General features: G+C 53.4%; 1 protein-coding gene across 1 annotated transcript; it reads left to right on the top strand.

Moving 5' to 3' along the window:
- Window positions 1-7,478: 7,478 nt before the first annotated feature.
- LOC141032741 (uncharacterized) lies at window positions 7,479-7,967 on the top strand. The gene has a single exon (XM_073506243.1). It carries the CDS (start codon window positions 7,479-7,481, stop codon window positions 7,965-7,967), a length of 489 nt encoding a protein of 162 aa, XP_073362344.1.
- The last annotated feature ends 4,089 nt before the right edge of the window (window positions 7,968-12,056 follow it).

The raw sequence follows: 12,056 nt of genomic DNA on the forward strand, positions 1-12,056 counted from the left end.
GCGCAAAATAATGATTCCTCCACCTGACATCTGGGACCCACCGGAAGGGCCTCTGTATTTCACGAAAAAAACGTTACCGCCGCTGACAGCTCGGACCCACCAGCTATATCTTCGCACGCAAGGAAGTGCCTCCTTATTACGCACAAAAAAAATGAATACTCCCCCTGCTAGCTGGGGCCCAGTATAGTGGCAGGCTGACTTGTGGGCCTACTAAGTTGACGGGGACGGAGGGCTTTGTCAACTTAGTCAATATGCACGATTCTAGCTCCAGTGACCGTACGATGTCCATCCAGCGGCCGTAGTGCTTCTTCAACCTCTGGTCTTCTTGCTCTAGCCGCCCAAACCAGCGCCGGTCGTGCCTCGTGCTCCTGCCTCCCGTGGCCGGCTGCGATGCGGCGGAGGCCTCACCGCCCCCTACTACTCCCACCGCTGGATAGGCCATCCCTCTACTCATCCACACCCCCTGTTATTCTCCCGGGACGGCAACCTCACACCGCAGCGAACCAGTGAACTCTCATACTCCTCTACGCGTGGGCATCCACTGCCGCGTCTTCGCTGGCTACGCGTCGTCCCCTTCCTAGGCCTCGCCGTCGTCCACCGCCTTGGTGCTCTCGGCGCGGCATGGTCAATGTGGTCAATGACTGACTTCCATCGGAAGAGTACTGTACGTGGAGAGGCTGACAGCTGGGTCCACGGCAGCCACAAGGAAGTGCCTCCTTATTACGCGCAAACTAATTATTCCTGCACCTGACAGCGGGGACCCACCGGACGGGCCACCGTATTTCACGAAAAAAACCGTTTCCCCCCTGACTGCTGGGACCCACCAGCTACATCTTCGCACGCAAGGAAGTGCGTCCGGGCAAAAAAACGATTCGCCCCCCTGACTGTTGGGACCCACCAGCTATATCTTCGCACGCAAGGAACTGCGTGACAGTCGGTACCCACCTGGTCGAAGCGTACGTAGCGTTGTCATTCTGGTCGCGAACGTGTACGTACATACTGGTCGATGTAGAGGCGCGCACGTGTCGTAGTAGAGGCGCGCACGTAGCATGTACACGTACATACAACGGCCAGGGTGCAAGAAAGTAAATACGGCCACGTACGTACATACGGGCGGGGTCTCGAACGCCTACTCGCATGTACGTACGGCCAGTGCTCGTGTAGATGGCTAGGTCGGAACGGAGAAACTGCGTTGTCGTCGTGTTCATGGGGAGGCAACGGAATGCGTCGTGTTCATCGGGAGGCAACGGAACGCGTGGGAGCCAACCAGCTTGGACGGAACAGCCGATGGAAACGAGGCCTGGCGTACCGCAGAATGGAGGAAACGGCCTTGTGTTCGACCGGCCATGGTCGAAACAGGATCCTGTTCATCAGGAGGGGTCTAGCGTACCGCAAAACGGAGGAAACGGACCTCCTACGATCGAAACGGGGGTCCTGTTGATCGGGAGGGGTGTGGCATACCGCAAAACAGAGGAAACGGACTTGTGTTGGAGCGCTACGGTCGAAACGGGGGTCCTGTTCATTGGGAGGGGTGTGGCGTACCGCAAAACGAGACTCCACGGGATACTGTTCATCTCCACCGTCGACCCCCTCCAGCCTCCACGGGCTACCGTTCATCCACCGCCGACCTCCTCCAACCTCCACCTGTGACTATTCATCCACGTGCTCCTGTTCATCCAGCCTCCACCGCGCGCTACTCCACCGGCTACTGTTCAACTAGCCCTCTCCACGGGCTCCTATTCAACCACCCCTCCACGGGCTACTATTCATCCAGCCCTCCACCGTCTACTGTTCATCCAGCCCTCCACGGGATCCTGTTCATCCATCCCCAACTGGCTCGATCGATCGGGGTCCTGTTCATCCAGAGGCAACACCACGGGGTCCTGTTCATCCACCCCCACCGGGAACTGTTCATCCAAACCCCCCAGCAACACTCACTGTTCATCCAGAGGCAACACCACGGGGTCCTGTTCATCCTCCCCCACCGGGAACTGTTCATCCAAACCCCCCAACAACGCTCACCTGTTCATCCAGAGGCAGCATCGATCGGCTTCAGTTAGCAGCAGTAGCGAAGGAATCGCTCGATCGGGTTCAGTTAATAGCAATGAATCGATCGCTCGGGTTCAGTAACGCGTAGCGTGCAGTGCAATCGCTCGGGTTCAGTTAGAGCTCAATGCCTCGCTCGGGTTCAGTTAGAGCCCAACGCCTCGCACCCACGCGTGTGCGTGTACGAGAGAAACGCTCATCGCTCGGCCCCAACCACCCACCATAACCGGGAACACCCCGATATTTTCCTCGCCCTCGCTTCTACCATGGTTTTTTCCGTCATGAACGGCCCAAAGAATGTCATGCCCAGGACGAAAAGCCCATTTTCTGTCATGATTTTTTGTCATAGAAGTAGGAGCCCACCACATCTATGATGATACCGGGTTTTGTCACAATTATCGTCATAGAAGTGTCATAAGTATGACACAAAAAAATATCGTTCGGCCCAAAATGTCACGGATGTGTCTTTTTTTTGTAGTGCAATTCGGCTAGGGACAAATTTGTCAATTGAAGTACATAGTCACTTGGACTCAAAAACTTCTTCCTCTATGCCATCTAACAGGCTGTCTAGCTTACAATCATGTTGGGAAAACTTGGTAGCTATCTTTACTTGGTCATATACCAAGCTAACTGGAATTTCTTGTCCATCTGACCCCCGAGGTCCGACCCGGGCCATATGATTCGGATCAAGCTTGGTGTATCGTGTTTTCACCATGGCCCAGGCTTCTCGTGCACCTTCTCGGCAGGCCGATATTTTCCATAGTCGAAAGTGTCATCGAGCTCCTTGGAATAGCTTCACAAGCTCCTCCATACTTCCTGGAGGGGAGGCGGATGCCCACAAAGCCTTGGCAATGGTCCGCATTGCTTGCCGAGCTCGCTCGTGCACCTAGGACAACTCTTGCAGTTGATCGCCTTGAGATCCGGACACTTCCTCTTCGGGACGGCTAGTCAGCATACCTGCAGACATAAATCAGTCAGCTCATTTCTTTGCCAAATTACGCGGAGGTAAATTCAAAAGCATACTGAATATGCCTCCTCGTAGCCTCCTATTTTCCTTTACGGCGTCCGCTAGCTGGGCTCGTACATCTTTTAGCTCTTCGCCTAGCAGGGTGTTGGAATCCTGCAGCTTGTTCTTATCATCTCTGACGCGTGTTAATACACATTCGCCTGCGGCCAGTTGCCTTTCGGCCTGTTGTTTACCCGCCTGCGCGACCTTCAGTTCCTCTTTCAGTTGATCTACTGATCCTATCATCAGAAACATAACAGTATTCACATTACTTATACATGATTATACTTTTTATGGATGGAGGGGAACGTTACCGGCCGGTGCCTCCTTGGACTTCTCTAGTTCGGCGGTAGCAACACCTAGCTGAGTCCGGCACTTTTCCAGCTCTTGAGACAACATGTTGTTTTTCTCTTTGAGTACCTGATTATACAACGATCCTTAAATCAGTTGTTTCAACTGTTTCAAGTCTCGGGGGCTACTAGTACATGATTACCAGATCTACACAATGCGTACTTACCCGCATATCTTTCAAATACTGGTAAGTGGCTCTGGTAAGCCCACCCCGAGCAGCTCGGATGTATGCCTCAGCCGAGCTGAAGGCGTCAAACGCCTCTTTATTAAAGCCGGGGTTGCGAAGTGCGGCCCTCCGGCGTCGATGATGCATGGCACTCTCTACTTCAGAGTTTGTGACAGACACATTATCCGAATCCTCTGAAGGAGGACAATCCAGCGTTATTCCCGTGTCTGCCCGCACCCTAGAAGCAGGGTCTGGAACCTGATTGATGGGGGTGCGACTGGAAGGCCCCTCGGACACGGTCCGACGAACGCTCTTCCTAATAAAGCACAGCCGACAATGTCATGGTTCGATGTGACTATTACAGGGCATATTTAAAGCCATACCTCTTTGATGAAGGTTCGGCCGTGCTGTCGTTTGCCTTTCTCTTCGAAGACCCACCCGGCGCAGGCGCCGTTCTCTTCTGATAGGCCTCTAGTGCAACATGACGGGTCGAGCGCCTCCCCTTTGGAGCACAAGACAGTGCGGCGGGTGAGGCATAATGAGGAATCTCCTTCGGAGGAAATATCTCCTGGTTACTTACATATGAGGCAGGAAGGAGGCCGGGATAATCGGCCGTGATGGCCACTTCTGTGCCATCATAGCTCGCCTGGTAGAAGACTCCCTCTTTGAGCTCTACAAATATGTCCGGATCTTCTACGAACCTGGGATCAAGGTCCCGGTTATGGTTCTCCGGCTATGGAGCGGGGCTATGGATCCCCGCGGTAGCCCTCCGCTATTCCTATTAACAGACGGGTTAATGTCAGTTAAACATGACTAGGGGAGAGGGTTGAATAAAGTCGTGGGATTAAAACTCATCCAGCTAGGAGGATTGTACATGGAAAATCCCTCTCGGCACGCAAGACGAGTGAATTCCTCTTTCTCCCCTTTATACAGATCGACCAGTATGGTGGCCAGGGCAGTGTGGGAATCTGGACCCTTTCGTCCGCAGCGTGAGGCGTCATCTTCCGCATTGTAGTGCCACATGGGTAGCCCCCTGAATTGGAGCGGCTGAACACCTCGCGCTATGGAAGTTGCCATCACCTCGATTATTGATAATCCGGACTGGGCAAGTGTCCTAATCTTGCCCATCAGTTGCCAGACTTCTGTGCTATCTTCCTCCTTGAGGCTCCGAGGATGCCAGCTGTGGCGTTTCTTCAGCGGAATGCTAGAAAATTCGGGAAGGCCCATTCGGACTGGGTCGAGGAGAGCGACGTCTTCAATATAAAACCACTCCGAGGGCCAGTCTTCGGATGCCTTCTTCGGCGTGCCGGACAAGTATCCGGTCCCGGCTATGCGCCATATCTCAGCGCCGCCCACTTCGAATACGGATCCCTTTTGGGTATGGGGGACAAGGCAGAAGAGTTTACTCTATAGATCAAAGTGGGCCTCGTAGCCCAGGAATAGCTCGCAAAGAGCCACAAAACCCGCGATATGCAGGATGGAGACTGGAGTAAGGTTGTGCAGTTGGAGGCCGTAGTACTCCAGGAGACCTCGAAGGAAAGGGTGGATCGGAAACCCGACGCCTCTTATTAAGAAGGATATGATGCACACTCTCTTCCCCCTGGTTGGATTGGGGAAATTTTCCACTAGGGCTTCGCCGGTGAAAGTGGTTAATCCTGCTCGGACGGGGACTAGATCCGCGGGGGGAAGGAATCCCTGCGTTTGAAGCTTACTCAGCTGGTCGTGGGATACTGAACATTTCTCCCAGTCGTCTTTTTCAGAGCCATGGGGGCGGGATGAAGAACTGGGAACGCTAGCCATGCTGGAATGGTTTCTCCTAGCAAGCTCTAAGGATTCTTTGCCTGATGTGAGACGGCATCTTAGATCCAATCTACTTAAATATACGCCTTTCTTGCATGGCCAGGGTGTTATGTGCAAAAATACTCTGAACTTTCGTGTTCGCTTGACACGTGGAGGCGGAAGCAATGGAGGCGTAGAAGCCAAGGGGTATGACATTAAATGGAAGGCCGAGTATAACTCTTCGGGTCAGACACTTTGAAGTATTCAGAGGAAGAACCCGCCTTGCAATGCCGAAGACTATCAGCGCGCTGGACACATCGTCATTGAAGCCTGGTTCGGGGGCTACTGAGGTAGTCCTGGATTACGGGGTCCTTGGGCGTCCGGCCTATGTAACATGGGCCGGACTGTTGGGCCATGAAGATACAAGATAGAAGACTTCCTCCCGTGTCTGGATGGGACTCTCCTTTGCATAGACGGCAAGCTTAGGGTCCGGATATGAAGATTCCTTCCTCTGTAAACTGACTTTGTACAACCCTAGGCCCCTCCGGTGTCTATATGAACTAGAGGGTTTAGTCCGTAGAGGCAATCATAATCAGACACGCTAGACTTCTAGGGTTTAGCCATTACGATCTCATGGTAGATCAACTCTTGTAATCCTCATATTCATCAAGATCAATCAAGCAGGAAGTAGGGTATTACCTCCATCAAGAGGGCCCGAACCTACGTAAACATTGTGTCCCCCGTCTCCTGTTACCATCGACCTTAGACGTACAGTTCGGGACCCCGTACCTGAGATCCACCGGTTTTGACACCGACAGCGGGCCCTAGCGGCCGGCGGAGAAGCCGGCGACCACAGACACTGACAGCCGGGTCCTACACCCGGCCAGATTACCTTTGTACCCCTGGGGGGTAGGCCTATATAAACCCCCAGGGCACCCATGCAAAGGGTTCAGACCTCAGTCCGCCCACACCCACGTATAGAGAAAGGAAGCTAGGGCTAGCCTTGTTCTTCTTCCCCCTCTAGAGAAACAGCTCAAGGAGCAAGCTTATAGCCACCATTGTTGCTTGAGTGATCATGCGGAGACCCCGCAGAGCAGGAGTAGGGGCGTTATCTGCTTGGAGAGCCCCGAACTTGGGTAAGATTCGCCGGTGGGCATGTTTGCTCCTTATCTCGTTTCCTGGCACCGGCGACGTATTATTAGCTCCCTCCATGATAAGCCATCCTTTGGCATATGTCGCATGACACCCCCGACATTTGGCGCCCACCATGGGGCTAGGTGCATCGTCGTCCGGAGATCTGTTCTGGACGGGAACCCTCTTCCTCCCCGGCGAGCACAGCCAGCCTGGCACGCCTGATGGCATTTGCGCCGACGCGCTGCATGGCGCTGAGCTCTCGCTGACCTCATCTACGAGATCCGCCTCCCGACGATCCCATGCCCGACGCGGGAGCAGCTAGGTTCGAGAGCTGCCTTGTCGACCTCCGTTGCCTGTCAGAGGAGAAGAGAAGATTTGTTGGTGAAGAGATAGCCCGGCTTTTGGCAGCCGGCTTCATTATGGATGTGTTCATTCCAGAGTAGCTTGCCAACCCAGTCCTTATACTCAAGAAGAACAACAAATGGCGCATGTGTATTGATTACACCAGTCTCAACAAAGCCTACCCCAAGGTTCCGTTTGCGTTGCCTTGCATTGACCAAGTGATAGACTCCACAGCCAGATGCGAGCTGTTGAGCTTTTTGGATGCCTACTCACAATACCACCAGATCAACTTGAACCCGGCCGACCGCTTGAAGACCGCCACCATCACACCATTCGGAGCCTTCTGCTACCTGACCATGACATTTGGCTTGAGAAATCCCGGTGCCACCTTTCAGCGTTGCATGCAGAAGTGCCTCCTCAAGCAGCTCGGGCAGAAATGCCCACGTCTATGTAGACGACATTGTGGTGAAGACGGAGAAGCACGGTACCCTCTTGGAAGATCTCAAGAAAACTTCTGAAAATCTATGCCGGCTTCAAATCAAGCTCAACCTAGAAAAATGTGTCCGCTGAGTACCAGCCGGCCAGCTCCTTGGCTTCCTGGTCTCAGAACGCGGCATTGAGTGCAACCCTGTCAAGATCAAGGCCATCGAGAGGATGGAGAGGCCCACCCGACTACGAGACGTCCAGAAGTTTACTGGCTGCTTGGCATCCATCAGCCGTTTCATCAGTTGGCTGGGTGAGAAGGCTCTTACCTTATACCAACTCATGAAGAAAACCACTCATTTTGAGTGGAACGACAAGGCAGACGAGGATTTTCTCCAACTCAAGAAAATGTTGACCACACCGCCTGTTCTGGCCGCCCCGGCTGCTAAGGAGCCCATGCTCCTCTACATCGCCGCCACCAATCGGGTGGTCAGCACGATCGTGGTAGTAGAGCGTAAAGAGGACGGCAGAGCACAGCCGGTCCAGAGGCCTATGTTCTATTTGAGCGAGGTGCTGTCAACCTCGAAACAGAACTACCCTCAGTACCAAAAGATGTGCTATGGCATGCACTTTGCCGCCAAGAAGCAGAAGCCATACTTTCAAGAACACCCAATCGCAGTTGTCTGCACTGCCCCACTTGCTGAGATCATTGGTAGCTGAGATGCATCTGGCCGAGTGGCCAAGTGGGCCACCGAGTTGGCCCCTACACCATCTTCTACCAGCCGCGCACCGCCATCAAGTCCCAAGCACTGGCCGACTTCCTTGTCGACTGGGCCGAGACCCAGTAGCTACCCCCAGCTCCGGACTCCACTCATTGGCGGATGCATTTTGATGGCTCGAAGATGCGCACCGGTTTGGGGGCCGGCATCGTCCTTACCTCTCCCAAAGGCGACAAGCTCAGATACACATTGCAAATTCACTTCGCCGCCTCCAACAATTTGGCCGAGTATGAGGCGCTCGTACACGGGCTCCGGCTGGCCAAAGAACTCGGCATCCGCCGGATCCTGTGCTACGGCGACTCAGACTTGGTGGTCCAACAGTCGTCTGGTGACTGGGATGCCAAGGATGCGAACATGGCGAGCTACCGCTTCCTCGTCCAGCAGCTCAGCGGATATTTTGAGGGGTGCGAGTTCCTTCACATGCCACAGAATGAAAATGAGCCAGCTGACGCACTGGCACGGATCGGCTCCACCCGTCAAGCAATACCAGCCGGCGTCTCCCTTCAGTGCCTCCGCAAGCCGTCAATCAAGCCTTCCCCAGAATCTGAGTCCATCTTCGTGTCGGCTCCTCATAAAGCAGTCGGATCCGACTCGGGGGCTGCAGCAGCCGGCCCGGGGACTTCGGCAGGCGGCACGGGGACTACAACAGTCACACCTGGCCCGGGAACTTCACAACCCGGCCCGGGGGTGATACGTCTCCGTCGTATCTACTTTTCCAAACACTTTTGCTCTTGTTTTGGACTCTAACTTGCCTGATTTGAATGGAACTAACCCGGACTGACGCTGTTTTCAGCAGACTTTCCATGGTGTTATTTATGTGCAGAAGCAAAACTTCTCGGAATGACCTGAAACTCCACGGAACATCTATTTGGAAAATATTAAAAATACTGGAAGAAAAATCCACGTCAGGGGGCCCACACCCTGTCCATGAGGGTGGGGGGCGCGCCTGCCCCCCCCCCGGGGCGTGCCCCCCACCTCGTGGGCCCCCTGACGCTCCTCCGACCTCAACTCCAACTCCATATATTCACTTTCGGGGAGAAAAAATCAGAGAGAAGGATTCATCGCGTTTTACGATACGGAGCCGCCGCCAAGCCCTAAAACCTCTCGGGCGGGCTGATCTGGAGTCTGTTCGGGGCTCCGGAGAGGGGGATTCGTCGCCGTCGTCATCATCAACTATCCTCCATCACCAATTTCATGATGCTCACCGCCGTGCGTGAGTAATTCCATCGTAGGCTTGCTGGACGGTGATGGGTTGGATGAGGTCTATCATGTATTCGAGTTAGTTTTGTTAGGGTTTGATCCCTAGTATCCACTATGTTCTGAGATTGATGTTGCTATGACTTTGCTATGCTTAATGCTTGTCACTAGGGCCCTAGTGCCATGATTTCAGATCTGAACCTATTATGTTTTCATGAATATATGTGAGTTCTTGATCCTATCTTGCAAGTCTATAGTCACCTACTATGTGTTATGATCCGGCAACCCCGAAGTGACAATAATCGGGACCACTCCCGGTGATGACCTTAGTTTGAGGAGTTCATGTATTCACCATGTGTTAATGCTTTGGTCCGGTACTCTATTAAATGGAGGCCTTAATATCCCTTAATTTCCGCTAGGACCCTGCTGCCACAGGAGGGTAGGACAAAAGATGCCATGCAAGTTCTTTTCCGTAAGCACGTATGACTATATTCGGAATACAGCCTACATTACATTGATGAATTGGAGCTAGTTCTGTGTCACCCTATGTTATGACTGTTACATGATGAACCGCATCCGGCATAATTCTCCATCACCGATCCAGTGCCTACGAGCTTTTCACATATTGTTCTCCGCTTATTTACTTTTTCGTTGCTACTATTACAATTACTACAAAACCCAAAAATATTACTTTTGCTACCATTACCGTTACTTCCATATTACTTTGCTACTAAATACTTTGCTGCAGATACTAAGTTATCCAGGTATGGTTGAATTGACAACTCAACTGCTAATACTTGAGAATATTCTTTGGCTCCCCTTGTGTCGAATCAATAAATTTGGGTTGAATACTCTACCCTCGAAAACAGTTGCGATCCCCTATACTTGTGGGTTATCAGGGGGCTGCAGCAGTCGGCCCGGGGTCTTCACCAAGCGGCTCGGGGACTACAATAGTCACACCCAGCCTGGGGACTTCACAACCCAGCCCGGGAGCTGCAGCAGTTGGCCCGGGGACTTCAACGATGCAGCAAGTGGCAGCCAACTCCGACCCGCCGCCTCCCAACCCAACCGCCCTAGTACAAGTGGTTGTAGTGGCAGTAGAAGAAATCCAAGCACCATCATGGGCACAACCCATCCTAAAGTTTCTGGTGAACAGAGAGCTGCCGGCCGATCAGATCTCGGCCCGACAAGTGCAGCGCCGAGCAGGAGTCTACGCGATAGTAAACAAAGAGCTTGTCAGACGCAGCGTGACTAGGGTCTTCCACCGCTGCGTAGAACCAGAGAAGGGCCAAGCAATCCTCAAAGATATCCACCAAGGCGAGTGCGGCCACCACGCGGCCTCCAGATCCCTTGTCGCCAAAGCTTTCCGCCATGATTTCTTCTGGCCGACTGCTTGGAGGACGCCAAGGATCTTGTCAAACACTACAAGGGGTGCGAGAAATTTAGCTCCAAGCAACATCTGCCGGCTTCTGCACTCATGACCATCCCCCTCACCTAGACTTTTGCTGTGTGGGGGCTGGACATGGTGGGACCATTCAAGACAGCACGCGGAGGCATGACCCATCTGCTTGTCACCGTGGACAAATTCACCAAGTGGATTGAAGCGAAGCCAATCAAGAAAATGAACGGTCCGACGGCTGTGACTTTCATCACAGATATAACCGTCCGATACAGTGTGCCACACAGCATCATCACCAACAATGGCACAAACTTTGCCAAGGGAGCCTTGGCCCGTTTCTGCACGACACAGGGCATCCGACTGGACTTAATGTCCATTTCCCATCCGCAGTCAAATGGCCAAGTCAAGCGAGCAAACGGCCTCATCCTCTCCGGCATCAAGCCACGACTAGTCGAGCCACTGGAGTGCTTGGCCGGCTGCTGGATTGATGAGCTGCCGGCCATCCTCTAGAGCCTCCGCACCACTCCGAACAAATCAACCGACTTCACTCCATTCTTTCTCGCGTACGGTGCCGAGGCCGTCATCCCAACTGACATTGAGTTTGACTCACCTCGCGTCACCATGTACACGGAAGCGGAGGCAAAGGAAGAACGATAAGACGGCGTCGATCTGCTGGAAGAGGGACGACTGTTGGCACTTGGCCGGTCCGCCATCTACCAGCAGAGCTTGCGCTGCTACCACAGTCAGAAGGTCAAGCCAAGATCCTTCCAAGAGCGAGACCTTGTGCTCCGGCTGATCCAGCGAACAGCCGGCCAGCACAAGCTCTCTGCCCCTTGGGAAGGCCCCTTCATCGTCAGCAAAGCATTGGGCAACGACTCCTACTACCTGATTGATGCACAGAAGCCCAGAGCACGCAAGGGAGACGATTCGGGCAAGGAATCGGAGCGCCCATGGAATGCAAATCTCCTCCGAAGATTTTACAGTTGATTCAGTATGTACCAAGCTACCTTTTGCGTTAAGCTCTAAGACATCGGGTCCCTCGAGGAGCACTCGGGGGCTACCCTTTTTATCTATATGATAAGTTCTATCTATGAATGTGTCATTTCATTATTCTGCCTGGCACCGCATTCGACCAGTCGGCCCGGGGGGTTGCCGCCTTGTACAATGTCAATGCTGCCTGCAGTCGGACAAGTAGTGTGCTGGCACCTAAGCCCTCTCTTGCCATAAGCCGCAGCTCGCAGAGCGACTGTCCGGCTGGCAGGAGTTAAAGGCAGGAAACGGTGCCCACATGAAAAATGGCTGAGGACCAAAGCGTTCCCATAGGCCAAGCCGGCTGCCCGCCTCGCCGACCGGCTGTTGAGCAGCCGGCCGGTTTCTAACTTAACTTGCTACGCTCTACCTATGGCTAAAGTACTTGCCTTCCCCAAAATGGCC

Source organism: Aegilops tauschii, chromosome 1, assembly GCF_002575655.3.
Source record: "Aegilops tauschii subsp. strangulata cultivar AL8/78 chromosome 1, Aet v6.0, whole genome shotgun sequence".
In the NCBI taxonomy this organism is placed as follows: domain Eukaryota; kingdom Viridiplantae; phylum Streptophyta; class Magnoliopsida; order Poales; family Poaceae; genus Aegilops; species Aegilops tauschii.